Source organism: Cetorhinus maximus, chromosome 18 (genome assembly GCF_964194155.1).
Source record: "Cetorhinus maximus chromosome 18, sCetMax3.hap1.1, whole genome shotgun sequence".
Classification (NCBI taxonomy): domain Eukaryota; kingdom Metazoa; phylum Chordata; class Chondrichthyes; order Lamniformes; family Cetorhinidae; genus Cetorhinus; species Cetorhinus maximus.
Window position 1 is genome coordinate 79,161,851 of NC_135896.1, and position 16,180 is coordinate 79,178,030.

The window sequence follows — 16,180 nt, forward strand, 5'->3', positions numbered from 1 at the left end:
CTAACTGTTTAATTTAGGTTAACAGAATACAAGCACCAGGTTTGTAAATTTAATAAGTAAATAGCTGTTCATTGAACAAACTGTTGTTAACCAGTGGCAAAAGAAAGAAATATGAACTGCTAATTTCTGACACTATAACTTAAACTCTAACCCCTTCTTAAATCCCTATACACACACACATACAAGACATGCAAGGTGCACAAAAACATGGATTTTAAGGGTGGGATAAAACAGTTCAACAGCACCAATTCCAGAGTACAGGATTCGATGGGTTGATTTTGATTGATGTCTTCCAAATTCCTTTCGGTTCTTGTTGATGACACGAGGTGGTCTTCCAGCACTTTCAATATTTAGTTCACTGGTTGAGCACTTGCCTTTCAATGTCTCTAACAGTGATTTTCCCCTTTGCCTCTTGACAAGGGTTTTTAGAGAGAGAGCAGTTATAGAGATATGAGGAGAAAAAACTTGCTAGCTATTATTGTGGAATTCCTGGAATCTTCCACACACAGGAGAAAGAGGTTTTAGGTCTTGTTTCTTTCAGGCTAGGAGCTATTCTGCTCTGCTCTCACACAAAACCTGGTCAGAATCCAATTAAAATGCTGTTGTCAGGCAGCTCCCTTGGTCCAGGACTTCTTTCTGGCACCATCCTGTCTTTCATGGAACACTGTTCCAGGACTGCGACATTGTAATATCTCTCTTCCTGTCCCAGTGGACAGGTCTTTCAACCTGCAGCTTTGTAATTCTAATCCACAGTCCATCACAAATAAAAAGATATGTTTCTTACATAGTCTTCTGCAACCTTATACAGTCAGAAAATTAACATGAGCCCAGATTTTCTGATCGGTGTAACTGCACACATCTCGGCGCTCGCTGCTGTTATACCCCAAGACCTAAAGGAAGTTCTGCATGCTGTTACAACCACATGAGGAGGGTTGAAATGACTCCCCTATTGTACCACTCCAGGTCTGACCGAAACAGGGTTTTTTTTTGTGAATTTAGAAAGGACGTGCTTTGCCAGTACAGCAGGATTCCCACAATTTACGCTTTCAGATTGTAAAGAATTAGTCAGACGGGTTTTCTTAGATTAAGCAAAGAACAAGTTAAGTTTATTGAAACTATGCCACGAATTTAAAAACTAACTAGGTAAATTTCAACCACCATTCATATGTCACACACATTCACCTGGCCCTGCACATAGTTTAAGGAATGTTTTTACAGTTTGTGAAGAAGATAAAACAGAGGAGTAAATGGTTAGCTATTCTTTGGATGATCCCAATGAAGTGATTCCACAGTGCAGCTGTTTTGTTATGGAGCAGATTTCCACATTTTACTCCAAGAAGATCTTGGTTTGCAGTAGATTTCTCTTCTCAGGGTGGTTACTTTGCAAATCTGGGCACACTACTTCTGCGAATGAGAGACAGAGAGGGCAACTATCAGTCTGTTTACAGCACAGCGTTCTGATCTCTGATCTCTCTCTTGCTTGGTAACAGTCTCTTAAAATACCCTGATGACTCTATATTCCTCAGAAACTTTGTTTGTCCATTTCCGATGCAGTCATTGTCTTAGAACAGGTAATTGCATTTTGGTGTCTCATCTCAGAAACATTTGCAAAGTTTCAGAATAATGTAAAGCCACTGGGAGATGGGGTCTTGTATGCCCCCAAGGGGGTTGAGTGTTTGTTTTTCATCCCACTTGGTGGAATGCAAGCTCTTTATTGTAGCCATCTGGCAGTCTCTGGTTTCTTTTAGAGGGTATCCGTTTTTTAAAAATTCAGCCAGAAAAGAAAAATTAGGAATTGTATCTTTTAAAAAAAAATACATCCTCCTAACAGCACATACATGCATGGTGATTCTGTGTGCACTCAAAACTTCAAGAGGGCAGAGATAATGCTGCCTGGACGCTTCCAACACTGTATGGAATTGACTTTGCCATTGGAGACCTGGGCTAGGTGCCCTGAACTTACCCAGAAATCTACGCCAGAATGCCTAGAACTTTTAAGCACAGGCGTAGGCCCAGGTTTGGAAGTGATTTACAGTGAAAATGTATCAGGAAGGCCATTTTCTTATGCAAATGTATTTAAAAACAAACTCGCAGAACAATCAACACCCTCATCCAGATTCACCATATAGGCCTTTTGAACTCTCAAATCCTATTGTCATGTCCCTGAGGCATGCAAGCGACCATAAACTGTTAAATCAAATCTTACCTTTTTGCTTATTTAAAAATGTGACTTTGCTGAACCAAAAGATGACTGCTACAGGTCACGTGATTCACATGTTGGTTACAGTTTCTGAAAATTTTCAATAGCAGTTGCAGGAAAAAGCTCAACTCTCATCCTTGTGGAATCTCACACCTCTCATGGTGAGGACGCATTACAATCAAAGGAACCAGCAGGCAACTTGTTTCCCCCAGCCTGGACTATAACAAAGGGAGAGCCATTGAAACTCATTATACCTACAGAGGCACAACATCCAACCATCTATATCCTAAGGTAAACAATGGATTTTGACCAGAGGCATAGAAACTATTTGTTATCCTGCAACTGACTCATTAATGGGCAACATCGCATGACTTAAGCTTTTGGCCTTTGGAAAGTTTTAACATTACATTTTGAGACTCACAACTCAGTCTGCTGTTTAAACTCCAGTCTGCAAACATCAAAGCAGAACTCCAGGCTGACTTACAGTCTGCATCAATCTAAGCCTCTTTGAACCCTATTTCTCTGGAAGATTCCTGCCATCGCCTGCTGAGCAGACCAAGTCATCTCATCTCACAGCATTACCATCACCTTTAAAGGAATTTTGCAAAATCTGCTTCAGCTAGCTGAACTGGAGCTCCTCCGTGAAGGGACCCTCACTGGACTCTGGCAATCACGTGTACTGATATCCATGCCTGTGGTTCCTTTTCTTAAAGTTATTCATAGTTAAAACTCCTATTTCCCATCTTCTTATTGTGTGCTTGTGTGTGCGTATGAAGTTATGACCATTCCCCAAGTTTGAATGTGTAAATAAACTAAACTTCTGATTTAACCCTAAGGAGAGTTTGCTGTGAGTCGCTTTAAAAATTATCCTCACAAAGGGTTTGGGAAAACATGCCACAGCATATTTCAAAATTTAAAACAGCTCTGCTTACGGACAGATGATGAGAAAATATAGGAGTTCAGTTTTGCCTCCCTCCTCTGTTCCTAACTTTTATAAAAGCTAGAATGAATCAAAGAGCCATTATCCTCTGTATAAACTTCTTTAACTCATAAGTCCTATTATCAGCAACTGTTCAAACTCAAAACAAAAATGAAAGCAAAAGTGTTTTAGAAAAAGTAGAAATTGTTACTTATTTTACTAGGCTACACTTACGATACTGTAAAACGTACATTATCATTTATTTCTTGTACTGTTTAAATACATTTCAAGACATTTCCGTGTTTACTTACATTACATTAAAGGTTATACAAACTCATAAAAGCAATTAAAAGTTTCTTAAAGGTTAAAATAATTTTTTAAAATGCTTAACTTTAAAAAAACATTCACCACGACATTGCAAGGCTACTAAACCTCAAGGGGTGTTCATTCCATTGCTGATATCAAACAGGGCGTGACCTCATCACTTCTGCACCTTGCCACTACCCCTTGTGGCTCTCTTCATGGATGGCTGAGTCCTGCAGCCAGTACAGTTAGTCCGTAAAGCTCCAACACAGAAAGGTAAGGCTGCAGTTTAAATCGCAGTCAGCAGCATACGCCTCGGCCTCACTGCTAACTGGAAAATCTGTGCCATTACATTTAACCCTGTATTCAAACATTGACTTTTTCTTTCATTTAGCACCAGATGCAGATAAAACACAGGTGGCAAAGGATTGTAGCAGTTTGGCAGAACTGAAGAGACAGCAGCTGGAGATATGGGAGCAGCTAGATGTTATACTTCAATGTGTGAGAGAACTGAAAGGGGAAGTGGTCAAACTTCGGGAGTGTCTAAATGGAATGACAGATCAGATTGTTGGAGATGTCAGGTAATCACTTTCCTATTGCATTTGACCCTTGGTTATAAAAATTGACATACATTATTTATTATATAGTTTATGTGATCGGTTGTGGCGATGGGTAAGTTTTACTGAGTGACTTGGTTATCATAATGAGAACAAGACATTTGTATGTTTCTTTTCAGGCACTTCCAAATCAGTTATAATACATGTCAATTGAAATTAGTAACATTGTCCTGTCAGTGTTCCTAAAACATACTGTTGTACTTTACTGTGTTTGTGTGACTTCCATTTTCCTATTGTCAATTGATGGCTTTTCTGAGCAATTGGTGCTGAATTTTATAGTTTAAAAAAAATGGTTTTGTTGCTAGACGTGTTGCAGCTTGACCAATTCCAAGGTAAGTTAATTGTCTCTTAACACCAACAAAAGAAAACTTGTTTATATAGTTAACATAATAATACATCTCAAGGTGCTTCACAGGAACATTATAAAATAAAGTATGACGCCGAGCCGCATAATGCAATACCAGATTAGATAACCAAAAGCCTGGTCAGATAGGTTTTAGGGCGTGTCTTAAGAGAGAAAAGTGAGGTAGAGAGGCAGAGAAGTGTAAGGAGAGAGTTCCAGAGTTTGGGCCCTAGGCAACTTAAGACATGGCCACAATGGTGAAGCAATTATACAGGTAGAGTACCCTTTATCCATAAATCCAAAAACCGAACACATTCAAAAACTGCATTTTTTGAACCTCATTGACCTTTAGCGTGACCTGAGCCAACACGAACCTTGCCAACCACACCTACTCTTTAGCACAGGAAGTTCCTGACTCAAGCTGACATGAACCTCGCTCACCACACCCACCCTTTAGCGTGTGAAGTCTCTGACCTGAGCCGACACAACCTGTGCCAACACGAACCTCACCGACCTCGCCCGACCTTTAGTGCAGGAAGTCCCTGATGTGAGCTGAAACGACCTGAGCCAACACGAACTTCGCCGATCACACTTAACCTTTAGTGCAGGAAGTCCCTGACTCAAGCCGACACAAACCTTGCCCACTGCACCTGACCTTTAGTGTGGGAAGTCCCTGGCCTGAGCCAACATGTCCTGAACCGACACGAACCTCGCAGACCACTCTCGACCTTTAGCATGGGAAGTCTAGTTGTTTGTCTTCAAATCGATACTCTGAATCCTCTCCTACAAGCAGAATTGCGTATGGCGCCATGGGTGGGAACCGATTACAGGTACCTTGTATTTATTATTCGGTGATGCATCTTTCTTTTCTAGCCATTTTATTTACGTTAGACCATAGTTAGCCTAGGCTTAGGCTATTTTAATGTAAGTAGGCCTAGTCCTATATGTGGTATCGGAAAACTGAAATTATCTGAAATCTGAAACATGATCTGCCCCGAGGATTTTGGATAATGGTCACTCGACCTGTAAATACGAATGCACAAGAGGCTAAAAAGGAATGCAAAGGTCTTCCATTGGCATTTAACAGTAAAGAGGAGTGGTGGAGTCCATTCTGCACTGAAATTGATATTTATTGGTGGAATAGAAGGCGTAGCTGAGGTAATAAATGAGTATTTTGCATCTGTGTTTACCAAGGAAGAGGACTTTGCCAAAGCTATAGTAAACGAGGAGGTTGCCAGATACTGCATGAGATAAACATAGATAAAGAGAAGGTCCTAGAAAGTCTGGCTGTACGAGAAAGTTGGTGACGCACTGTGTGCGGATGATATGCATTCTAGTTTGCTGAAGGAAGTAAGGGTAGAAATTGCAGAAAGGCTGGCCACAATTTTCCAATCATGCTTAAATACTGGTTTGTGTCAGATGACTGGAGGATTACAAATGTTACACCCTTGTTCAGAAAAGTGGTGATAGATAAATCTGGTATTCAGTTTAACATTGTGGCGGGGAAGCTTTAGAAATAATAATCTGTGAGAAAATTAACAGCCACTTGAAGATGCATGAACTGATAAAGGAGAGTCAGAATGAATGTATTAAAGGTATGCTGTATTTGACTAATTTGATTGAGTTTTTTGATGGGGTGATAGGTAGCCGATGATGATGTCAAGAAATAGAAACTTACCTAATTTCCGAGCTGAGGTCAGGAGCCACAAGTCCCTGGGAGTTTCTGCACGTATGCATCAGGGAGTGGGCTGCACATGCGCAGCTCAGCGTATAGACCAAAAGACCATAAGACATAGGAGCAGAAATTAGGCCATTCGGCCCATCGAGTCTGCTCCGCCATTCAATCATGGCTGATAAGTTTCTCAGCCCCATTCTCCCGCCTTCTCCTCGTAACCTTTGATCCCCTTACCAATCAAGAGCCTATCTATCTCAGTCTTAAATATACTTAATGACCTGGTCTCCACAGCCTTCTGTGGCAATGAATTCCATAGATTCACCACTCTCTGGCTAAAGAAGTTTCTCCTCATTTCTGTTCTAAAAAGGTCTTCCCTTTACTCTGAGGCTGTGCCCTCGGGTCCTAGTCTCTCTTACTAATGGGAACATCTTCCCCACGTCCACTCTATCCAGGCCTTTCAGTATTCTGTAAGTTTCAATCAGATCCCCCCTCATCCTTCTAAACTCCATCGAGTATAGGTCCAGAGTCCTCAAACGTTCCTCATATGTTAAGCCTTTCATTCCTGGGATCATTCTCGTGAACCTCTTCTGGACCCTCTCCAGGGCCAGCACATCCTTGCTGAGATACGGGGCCCAAAATTGCTCACAATATTTTAAATGTGGTCTGACCAGAGCCTTATAAAGCCTCAGCAGCACATCCCTGCTTTTATATTCTAGTCCTCTCAAAATAAATGCCAACATTGCATTTGTCTTCCTAACCACCGCGTCAAACTGCAAGTTAACCTTAAGAGAATCCTGGACTAGGACTCCCAAGTCCCTTTGCACTCCAGACTTCTGAATTCTCTCCCCATTTAGAAAATAGTCTATGCCTCTATTCTTCCTACCAAAGTGCATGACCTCACACTTCCCCATGTTATATTCCATCTGCCACTTCTTTGCCCATTCTCCTAACCTGTCCAAATCCTTCTGCAGCCTCCCCGCCTCCTTAATACTACCTGTCCCTCCACCTATCTTTGTATCATCTGCAAACTTAGCCAGGATGCCCTCAGTTCCTTCATCTAGATCATTAATGTATAAAGTGAAAAGTTGTGGTCCCAACACTGACCCCTGCGGAACTCCACTAGTCACCGGCCACCATCCTGAGAAGGACCCCCTTATCCCCACTCTCTGCCTCCTGCCAGACAGCCAATCTTCTTACCTCCTCAAAGAATTCTAACAGATTTGTCAGGCATGAACTCCCCTTGATGAAACCATGCTGATTTTGCCTGATTTTACCATGCACTTCCAAGTATTCTGAAATCTCATCCTTAATAATGGACTCTAAAATCTTACCAACGACCGAGGTCAGGCTAATCGGCCTGTAATTTCCCGTCTTTTGCCTCACTCCCTTCTTAAACAGGGGGGTTACATTAGCGATTTTCCAGTCCTCTGGGACCCTCCCTGACTCCAGTGATTCCTGAACGATCACCACTAACGCCTCCACTATCTCTTCAGCTATCTCCTTCAGAACTCTGGGGTGTAATCCATCTGGCCCAGGTGATTTATCCACCTTCAGAACATTCAGTTTTCCCAGCACCTTCTCCTTGGTAATGGCCACCATACTCACCTCTGCCCCCCGACTCTCTTGAACTTTGGGGATGTCACTCGTGTCTTCCACTGTGAAGACTGACGCAAAGTACCTATTCAGTTCCTCCGCCATTTCTTTGTTCCCCACTACTACTTCTCCAGCGTCATTTTCCAGCGGCCCAATGTCCACTTTTGCCTCTCTCTTACCCTTTATATATCTAAAAAAACTCTTGCAATCTTCTTTTATATTACTGGCTAGTTTACCCTCATATTTAATCTTCTCCCTCCTTGTTTCTTTTTTAGTTGTCCTCTGTTGGTCTTTGTAGGCTTCCCAATCCCCTGGTTTCCCACTGCTCTTCGCCGCATTGTATGCCTTCTCTTTAGCTTTTATGCTGTCCCTGACTTCCCTTGTCAGCCATGGTTGCCTCGTCCTCCCTTTAGTATGCTTCTTCTTCCTAGGGATGAATTTTTGCTGTGTCTCCCAAATTCGTCCCAGAAATTCCTGCCATTGCTGTTCCCCTGTCTTTCCTGCTAGGCTCATCTCCCAGTCAATTCTGGCCAGCTCCTCCCTCATACCTCTGCAGTTGCCTTTATTCAACTGTAATACCGTTACATCTGATTCCAGCTTCTTTCTCTCAAATTGCAGGGTATATTCTATCATATTATGGTCACTTCCTCCTAAGGGTTCCTTCACCTTAAGCTCTCTTATCAAATCTGCCTCATTACACATCACTAAATCTAGAATTGCCTGTTCCCTAGTGGGCTCCACCACAAGCTGCTCCAAAAAGCCATCTCGTAGACATTCCACAAATTCCTTTTCTTGGGATCCAGTACCAACCTGATTTTCCCAGTCTACCTGCATATTGAAATCCCCCATGATCACTATAACCTTGCCTTTCTTACAAGCCTTTTCTATCTCCTGGTGTATCTTGTGCCCCAATCCTGACTACTGTTCGGAGGCCTGTACATAACTCCCATTATGGTTTTTTTACCTTTGCGGTTCCTCAACTCTACCCACACAGATTCTACATCATCTGACCCTACATCATTTCTTGCTATCGATTTAATTTCATTTCTTACTAACAAAGCAACCCCACCCCCTCTGCCAACCTGCCTATCTTTTCGATAGGATGTATATCCTTGGATATTTAGCTCCCAGTCCTGATCCCCTTGCAGCCATGTCTCCGTGATGCCCACCACACCATACCTGCCAATTTCAATCTGCGCCACAAGCTCATTTACCTTAGTTCGTATACTGCGTGCATTCAGATATAACACCTTCAGTCCTGTATTTCCCGTCCCCTTTCTCATTGTCGTCCCTTTATCTGATGTGCTTGAAGTTAGATTCCTAGCCCTTTCCAAACACTCTGTCCTATTTTGTGTTCTGGAGACTTTAATAGCCTCTCCTGGGCTCTCCTTTCTTTTCAGTTTTTTTCATAATTTTCCATGAAGTTGAATCCACCCCCCCCCGCCCCAAACACGCTAACGTGCTGCTTTGTTTCCCATTAGTCATACTTCTTGGAGTTTTACCCTTCCCTTCCCCCCAACTTTCTAGTTTAAAGTCCTGTTGACCACCCTATTTACCCTTTTCGCTAGAACATTGTTCCCAGATCGGTTTAGGTGGAGACCGTCCCAACTGTACAGATCCCTCCTGTTCCAATACTGATGCCAGTGCCCCACAAAATGGAACCCCTCTTTCCCGCACCACTCCTTTAGCCACGTGTTTACTTCCCTTATTCTCGCGTCCCTATGCCAATTTGCATGTGGCTCGGGTAGTAATCCGGAGATCCGTTTAAAGATCTTTGGGTCTGGGAAAAGTGTCCAGTGTGCCTGTGTGGGGCAAAAATGCTGTGTAAACCCGATCACGGGACCCAGGAGTGGGTTGCCATATTCAGTGGAGTCCAGGGACTGGGAGAGGTCCCAGAGAGGGAAAGGGAACCCAGAATGAGAGAGAGAGAGAGGGGACCAGGGAAGGAGCCGCTGGGAGGAGACCACTGGTAGGAACCACCAGGGAAAGGAGCAAAGAAAGAAGCTTCAAGTAGCAAAAGTGTTACAGTTGATAGGCTTTAAGTAGTGAGGACTCAGGAGAAGTCTTGGAGAGCTGAAAAGACAGTGAAAGGTTGGTGATTCCATGCTGCTCCATGTTTGGGATAGGTAACCCTTTGGAGCAGTGGTGTTCTGCTTGGCATGGCTGAAGAGCTGAAGTTGTGCCTATGAATTGGTGCTGGGGTGCAGACTCGGGAATCCAGAGGAACGTAGTCTCAGGAGACGAGATTAATACCCTGTGAGGTGAGCAGTCATTGAGGCATTCCACGTCTTAGCGACTTCAGGAGGGAATTCAGAGGTAGACCTTCAAAGGTGAAAACTGGAAATCTCTCTTATGGGAGACAGAGAGCAGAATTTTTCGTGCCTCTGGCGTCGGGCGTGTTTGGCGGCGTGAGCGGACAATATGGCAAGAAGGCCAAAAATCGGTTTCACGACGTTGTGAAACCAGTTTGCAGTCATCTGCTCTACCTGTCAATGATGGGCCACGTTTCAAGATGTCGGACGCCGGGAGCCTCATTGTAAATATCAGCATATCATTATAAGGCCAGCTGGAATCATCCCCCAAAATTGGATCATCCGAGCACGTCTGCGTGCAATATTTCACAACTGTACATAAGTGATGTGCACCTGGTGAGCTGCACTTCACTTGGGACTTCGAGGCTTGTTTGCCTACCTTATTCCAGGCAACGCTTGTAGTCATCAGCGCCAGGCTTCGCAGACAGCACCACATCACTTTTAGTGGGGCTCTGGGGCCAGTCTCTACCCACCAGGTCAGCCATAAAGTGGGGGTGGCTTTCAGCAGCTGCAGGGCAAGGGCTTGATCATAAGACATAGGAGCAGAAGTAGATTATTCGGCTCATCGAGTTTGCTCTGCCATTCAATGAGATCATGGCTGATCTGATAACCCTCAACTCCACTTTCCTGCCTTTTCCCCATAACCCTTGATTCCCTTACTGATTAAAAATGTCTATCTCAGCCTTGAATATACTTAACCCAGCCTCTACAGCCCTATGTGGTAAAGAATTCCACAGATTGACTGCTCTCTGAGGGAAGAAATTCCTCCTCATCTCTGTTTTAAATGGGTGACCCTTTACTCTGAGATTATGCGCTCTGGTCCTAGACTCTCCCACAAGGGGAAACAACCTCTCAGCATCTACCCTGTCAAGGCCTCTAAGAATCTTATGTTTCAATAAGGCCGCCTCTCATTCTTCTAAACTCCAATGAGTACAGGCCCAACCTACTGAACCTTTCCTCATAAGAAAACCCCTCCATACCTGGGATCAACCTAGTGAACCTTCTCTGGACTGCCTCCAATGCCAATATATCTTTCCTTAGATAAGGGGACCAAAACTATTCACAGTATTCTAGATGTGGCCTAACTAGTGCCTTGTATAATTTTAGCAAGACTTCCCTATTTTTGTACTCCATTCCCTTTGAAATAAAGGCCAACATTCCATTTGTCTTACCTGCTGAACTTGTATGCTAGCTCTTTGTGATTCATGAATGAGGACCCCCAAATCCCTCTGTGCTGCAGCTCTCTACAGTCTTTCTCCATTTAAGTAATATTCAGCTCCTCTATTCTTCCTGCCAAATTGCATAACCTCACTTTTTCCCACATTATATTCCATCTGCCACGTTTTTGCCCATTCGCTTAATCTGTCTATATCCCTCTGTAGACACTTTGTGTCATCCTCACCACTTGCCTTCCCATCTATTTTTGTATCATCCGCAAACTTAGCGATAGTACATTCATTTCCCTCATCCAAGTCATTAATATATATTGTAAATAATTGTGGCCCCAGCACTGACCTCTGTGCACTCCACTAGTTACAGGTTGCCATCCTGAAAATGCCCCCCCATATCCCAACTCTCTGTCTTCTATTAGTTAGCCAGTCCTCTATCCATGCTAATATACTACCCCCAATACCATGGGCTCTTACTATATTAAGCATCCTTATGTGTGGTACCTTATTGAACACCTTTTGGAAATCCAAATACGTTACGTCTACTGGTTCCCCTTTATCTATCCTCCTTGTTACCTCCTCAAGGAATTCTAATAAATTTGTTAGGCATGATTTCCCCTTCATGAAGCTATGGTGACTCTGCATTATATTATGCATTTCTAAATGCTCTGCTATTACATCCTTTATAATAGACTCAAACATTTTCTCAATGACAGATGTTAAGCTAACTGGCCTAAAGTTACCGGTTTTTTGTCTCCCTCCTTTTTTGAATAAGAGTGTTACAATGGCAGTTTTCCAATCCTCCGGGACTTTTCCAGAACCTAAGGATTCTTGAAAGATTACTACCAATGCATCCACTATCTCTGCAGCTATTTCCTTTAATATCCTAGGGTGCAATCCATCAGGTCCAGGTGACTTATCAGCCTTTAGCCTCATTAGTTCCCCTAGTACTTTTTCTCTAGTGATAGTTATTGTATTTATTTCCTTCCCACCCCACTTTTGTCCCTTGATTATTTAGCATTTTTGGAATGCCATTAGTGTCTTCTACCTTGAAGACTGATGCAAAGTTTTTATTCAACTCCTCTGCCATTTCCTGGTTCCTCATTATTATTTCCTCAGCCTCATTCTCTAAATGGCCTATATTGGCTTTGGCCTCTCTCTTCCTTTTTATAAATTTAAAGAAGCTCTTACTGTCTTTTTTTTTATATTACTTGCTAGTTTACCCTCAAAGTTTATTTTCTCCCTCTTTATTTTTTTGGTCATCTTCTGTTGGTTTATAAAACTTTTCCAATCCTCTGGCTTACCACTAATCTTTGCCACATTGTATGTTTTTTCTTTCACTTTGATACTATCCTTGACTTCTTAGGTTAATCATGGTTGGTTTATCCCTTTACTACAATCCTCCCTCCTCACTGGAATATTTCTTTGTTGCGAGTCATCAGCAATGGCAGACATTTAAGAAAATAGTTCATCAGCCATCTTTTCTGCTAAACTCCTTTCCCAGTCCACTCCAGCTAACTCTGCCCTCATTCCTTTGTAATTATCCTTACTTAAGTTTAGCACAGTTGTTTCCAAACTAAGTTCCTCATTCTCAAACTGAATGCTAAATTTCACCATGTTATGGTCACTGTTTCCTAGGGGATCTTTTACTCTGAGATCATTTATCAAACCTACCTCATTATATATTACCAAATCCAAAATAGCCTGATCCCTGGTTGGATCCACAACATATTGTTCTAGGATACAGTCCCGAATACACTCTATGAATTCTTGCTCATGGCTACCTCTGCCAATTTGATTTTCCCAGTCTACATGAAGATCAAACTCACCCATGATTAATATACTGCCTTTTTTACATGCTCTCATTAACCCCTGATTTATTCTCTGTCCTACAGCATAGCTACTGTTAGGGGGCCTAAAGACTACTCCAACCGGCGTCATCTTTCCCTTGTTATTTCTTACCTTCACCCATATGGATTCCACATCTTCTGATCCAAGATCATTTCTTGCTATCGTACTTATTCCATCTCGTACTAACAAAACTACCCCACCACCCTTTCCTTCCTGCCTGTCCTTTCAAAAAGTCACATACCCCTGAATATTTAGTTCCCGGCTTTGATCTCCTTGTAACCATGTCTCTGTAATGGGTACAAGATCATACCCATGAACCTCTATTTGTGCCGTTAATTCATTTATTTTGTTCTGAATACTATGTTCATTTAAGTAAATAGCAATTAATTTTGCCTTTTTGCTATTTTTCCCCCTTTGATCCTATTTGTTGCTTTTTTTTATGTTTGTACACTCTGTCCCTTCCTGGCAACTCTGGGTTTCATTACCTAAGTAGCTGCCCTGCAATGCCGCCATATCCTTTTGCTTTGTAAGCCTACTTAACCCCCCTCTAGAACTCTCCCCCCCACTCTATTTAGTTTGAAGCCCTCTCTACAGCCCTAGTTATTCAATTTGCCAGGACACTGGTCCCAGCATGGTTCGCTTTGGGAAGGGGGAGCAGTAGCCTTAGACAAGGAAAGAGGTTGCAGGGTGAGGGCTGTGCTGGGCGAGGCCTGTGCTTGGGAAGGGCACCCAGGGTGTGTGGAGGCACAAGTTAATCTGTGCATGTGGCCTCAAGATGGTGAGGGCTGAGGAGGCAGTCTTCAGAGGAGATCAGGCCAGATGTGAGGGTGTGTGAGAGAGAGTGGTGGTGTCTATTGAGCTAGCAGTGAGTGAGATGCCAGTGAATGTGTGATGTGCTTGAGTGGATGAGTTTCGAGTGATGAAATGATTGCTTTACCTGGCGGCATGGGTGAGATCATTCATCCTTTATCTGCATTGGATGGACAACCTCTTCTGTGTAGCATTGGCATAGGTCACCACTGCCATTGCCTGCCAAGCTGGAGTGGTAATGTTGCTGCCCTTCCTCCGGCCAGAGCGAGGGTAGAAGACATCACGGCAGGCTTCCACGGCATACAAAAGACACTCGAGGGACGTGTCACTAAACTGGGGGACTGAAGTCTTCTTGCCTTTCGGGGACAAGTCTTCTTTGCAGTAGCCCTGGGCTGGAAGCACTGAGAGGTGTGCATGTGGCTGCACTTTAAACGTGGCGCCCAGCACAGTGAAGCAGTGAGGTGATGCCATGGTGGGCGAATTGGAGCCCGCCCACCATTGAAATGCCATGTTTCACGGGAATGCATGATTAATAAGGCTGGATTGGGATGATGCGGTGTGAAAAGCCGCCTTTGCAGCTGGTGGGTAAAATGTCCTTTTCCTGACTGCTACCGCACTTACTGCAAATTTGGGATGATTCCGCCCAGAGCTTTAATGAGATTGTGTGACTCACAGTGAACATTGAAGTCTGGGTGGGTTGCTGAAAAATCTGTGGGATCTGCCTTCATAGCACCTGCCATTTATTGCGTGAGGTGGTGTGTTCGACCCCAGTTTGCCTGTTAATTCACATGTACCTCAAGTTAATTCTGAATGCTAGATATAAGATAGATATCTTAAATTGTTTTACTTTTCTCACTTCATATAGTAAAGTTTATTTTGTTTTTATTTTAAACCGTGGAGAACCTTGTGGCTTTATTCTCTTAGTAAATACTTGGGATCTAAAACTTTGTCTACTTTAAACAAAATTTACTGGTCCCTGACCGGATCATCCCAGAAACTTGGGGTTCTGGTCCAGGATCATAACAATGTGTATATGGACTTTCAGAAGATGTTTGATGAAGTTCCATACATTAGGCTTGTTAGCAAAATTGAAGCACATGGGATTAAATGGGCAGTGACAGCGTGAATACAAAATAAGCTAAGGGACAGAAAACAAAGCTGTGGCGAATTGCTGATTTTCAGCCTGGAGGGAGGTAATAGTGGAGTACCCCAAGGTTCAGTACTAGAGCCATTGCTGTTTTTGATATACATTCATGACTTGGTCTCAGGAGATACAAGGCACAAATTTTCAGATGATACCTAAACTTTGGAGTTTAATAAACAGTGAGGGAGATAGTAATAGACTTCATGAAGGCATAAACAGGCAGGTGGAATGGGTGGACACATGGCAGGAGAAATTCAACATAGAAAAGTGAGAGGAGGAGAGACAACACATGCTAATTTTAAGTGTTTGTGCACAAACCTTTGAAGATGGGAGGACTGCTTAACAATGTAGTTAATAAGCATATGGTATCTTGGGCAATGTTCCCTGTAAAACTGTGTTATTGGGCGTGACCAATTTTTCTCAATGCACGATACCTTTAACACAGAACAAAGCTGCACAGTACCTTTCAGTCTGATGTGTGGCCGTGCACACGTACAGTTAAGTGACAACATTGATCCTGGGCTTAAGGGCATAGAATACATAAGTCAGAAGTTATGTTAAACCTATATAAAACACTTGTATGTACATGGCTAGGCTATTGTCTGTTGAAAGTGGGAGGGTTGGGTGTTGGTAGAAAGAGAGTTTACAATTTAGAACATCTAGATTTACATCAGTAAATCCAAGCTGGATTAATGTGTCCAATTCTGGACATCACACTTCAGGAAGGACATGAAGGTTTTGGAGAGGGTGCAAAAAAAATTACAGGATTGGTTTTAGGGATGAGGAATTACAGTTACTGGATAAGCTGGAGTTGTAGAGCAGAGAAGGCTAGGAGGAGATTTTATAGAGGTGTTTAAAATCATGAAGGGATTGAATAGAGTAAATAAAGTGAAGCTGTTTCTTTTGACTGAAGGGTCAATAACTAGAGGGCACAGATTTAAGCTGATTGGCAAAAGAATGAGAGCATTTATGAGGAAAAACCTTTACACAATGAGTGATTAGGATTTGGAATGCATTGCCTATTGTAGTGGATACCGATTCAATAGTAACCTTCAAAAGGGAGTTGGATAAATACTTGAAGGACCATCTGACCTCCTTCTGTGCTGTACTAATCTGTGACCTCTATGAATGCATTTTGTCCTGTTTCTTAGGAATGGATATTTAGATGTAACATTTCCTTGCTCAGCCACAGCTCCCAGCACTTTGCTCCTCGCAATTTTCGGAGAAACACCTGTTACGTGGTA

The 16,180-nt window shown here is 42.7% G+C and overlaps 1 protein-coding gene across 3 annotated transcripts in view; it reads left to right on the top strand.

Moving 5' to 3' along the window:
* LOC144693286 (regulator of microtubule dynamics protein 3-like) overlaps positions 1-16,180 on the top strand; it is a 346,210-nt gene that overhangs the window by 11,797 nt on the left and 318,233 nt on the right. For all 3 annotated transcript variants that reach the window (XR_013579506.1, XM_078563027.1, XM_078563028.1), the window contains exon 2: positions 3,817-4,003. Coding sequence is in view for 2 of the 3 variants with exons in the window: in XM_078563027.1 (XP_078419153.1) it covers positions 3,817-4,003 (187 nt within the window). In the remaining variant the exon portion in view is untranslated. The remainder of the gene's footprint in view (positions 1-3,816; positions 4,004-16,180) is intronic.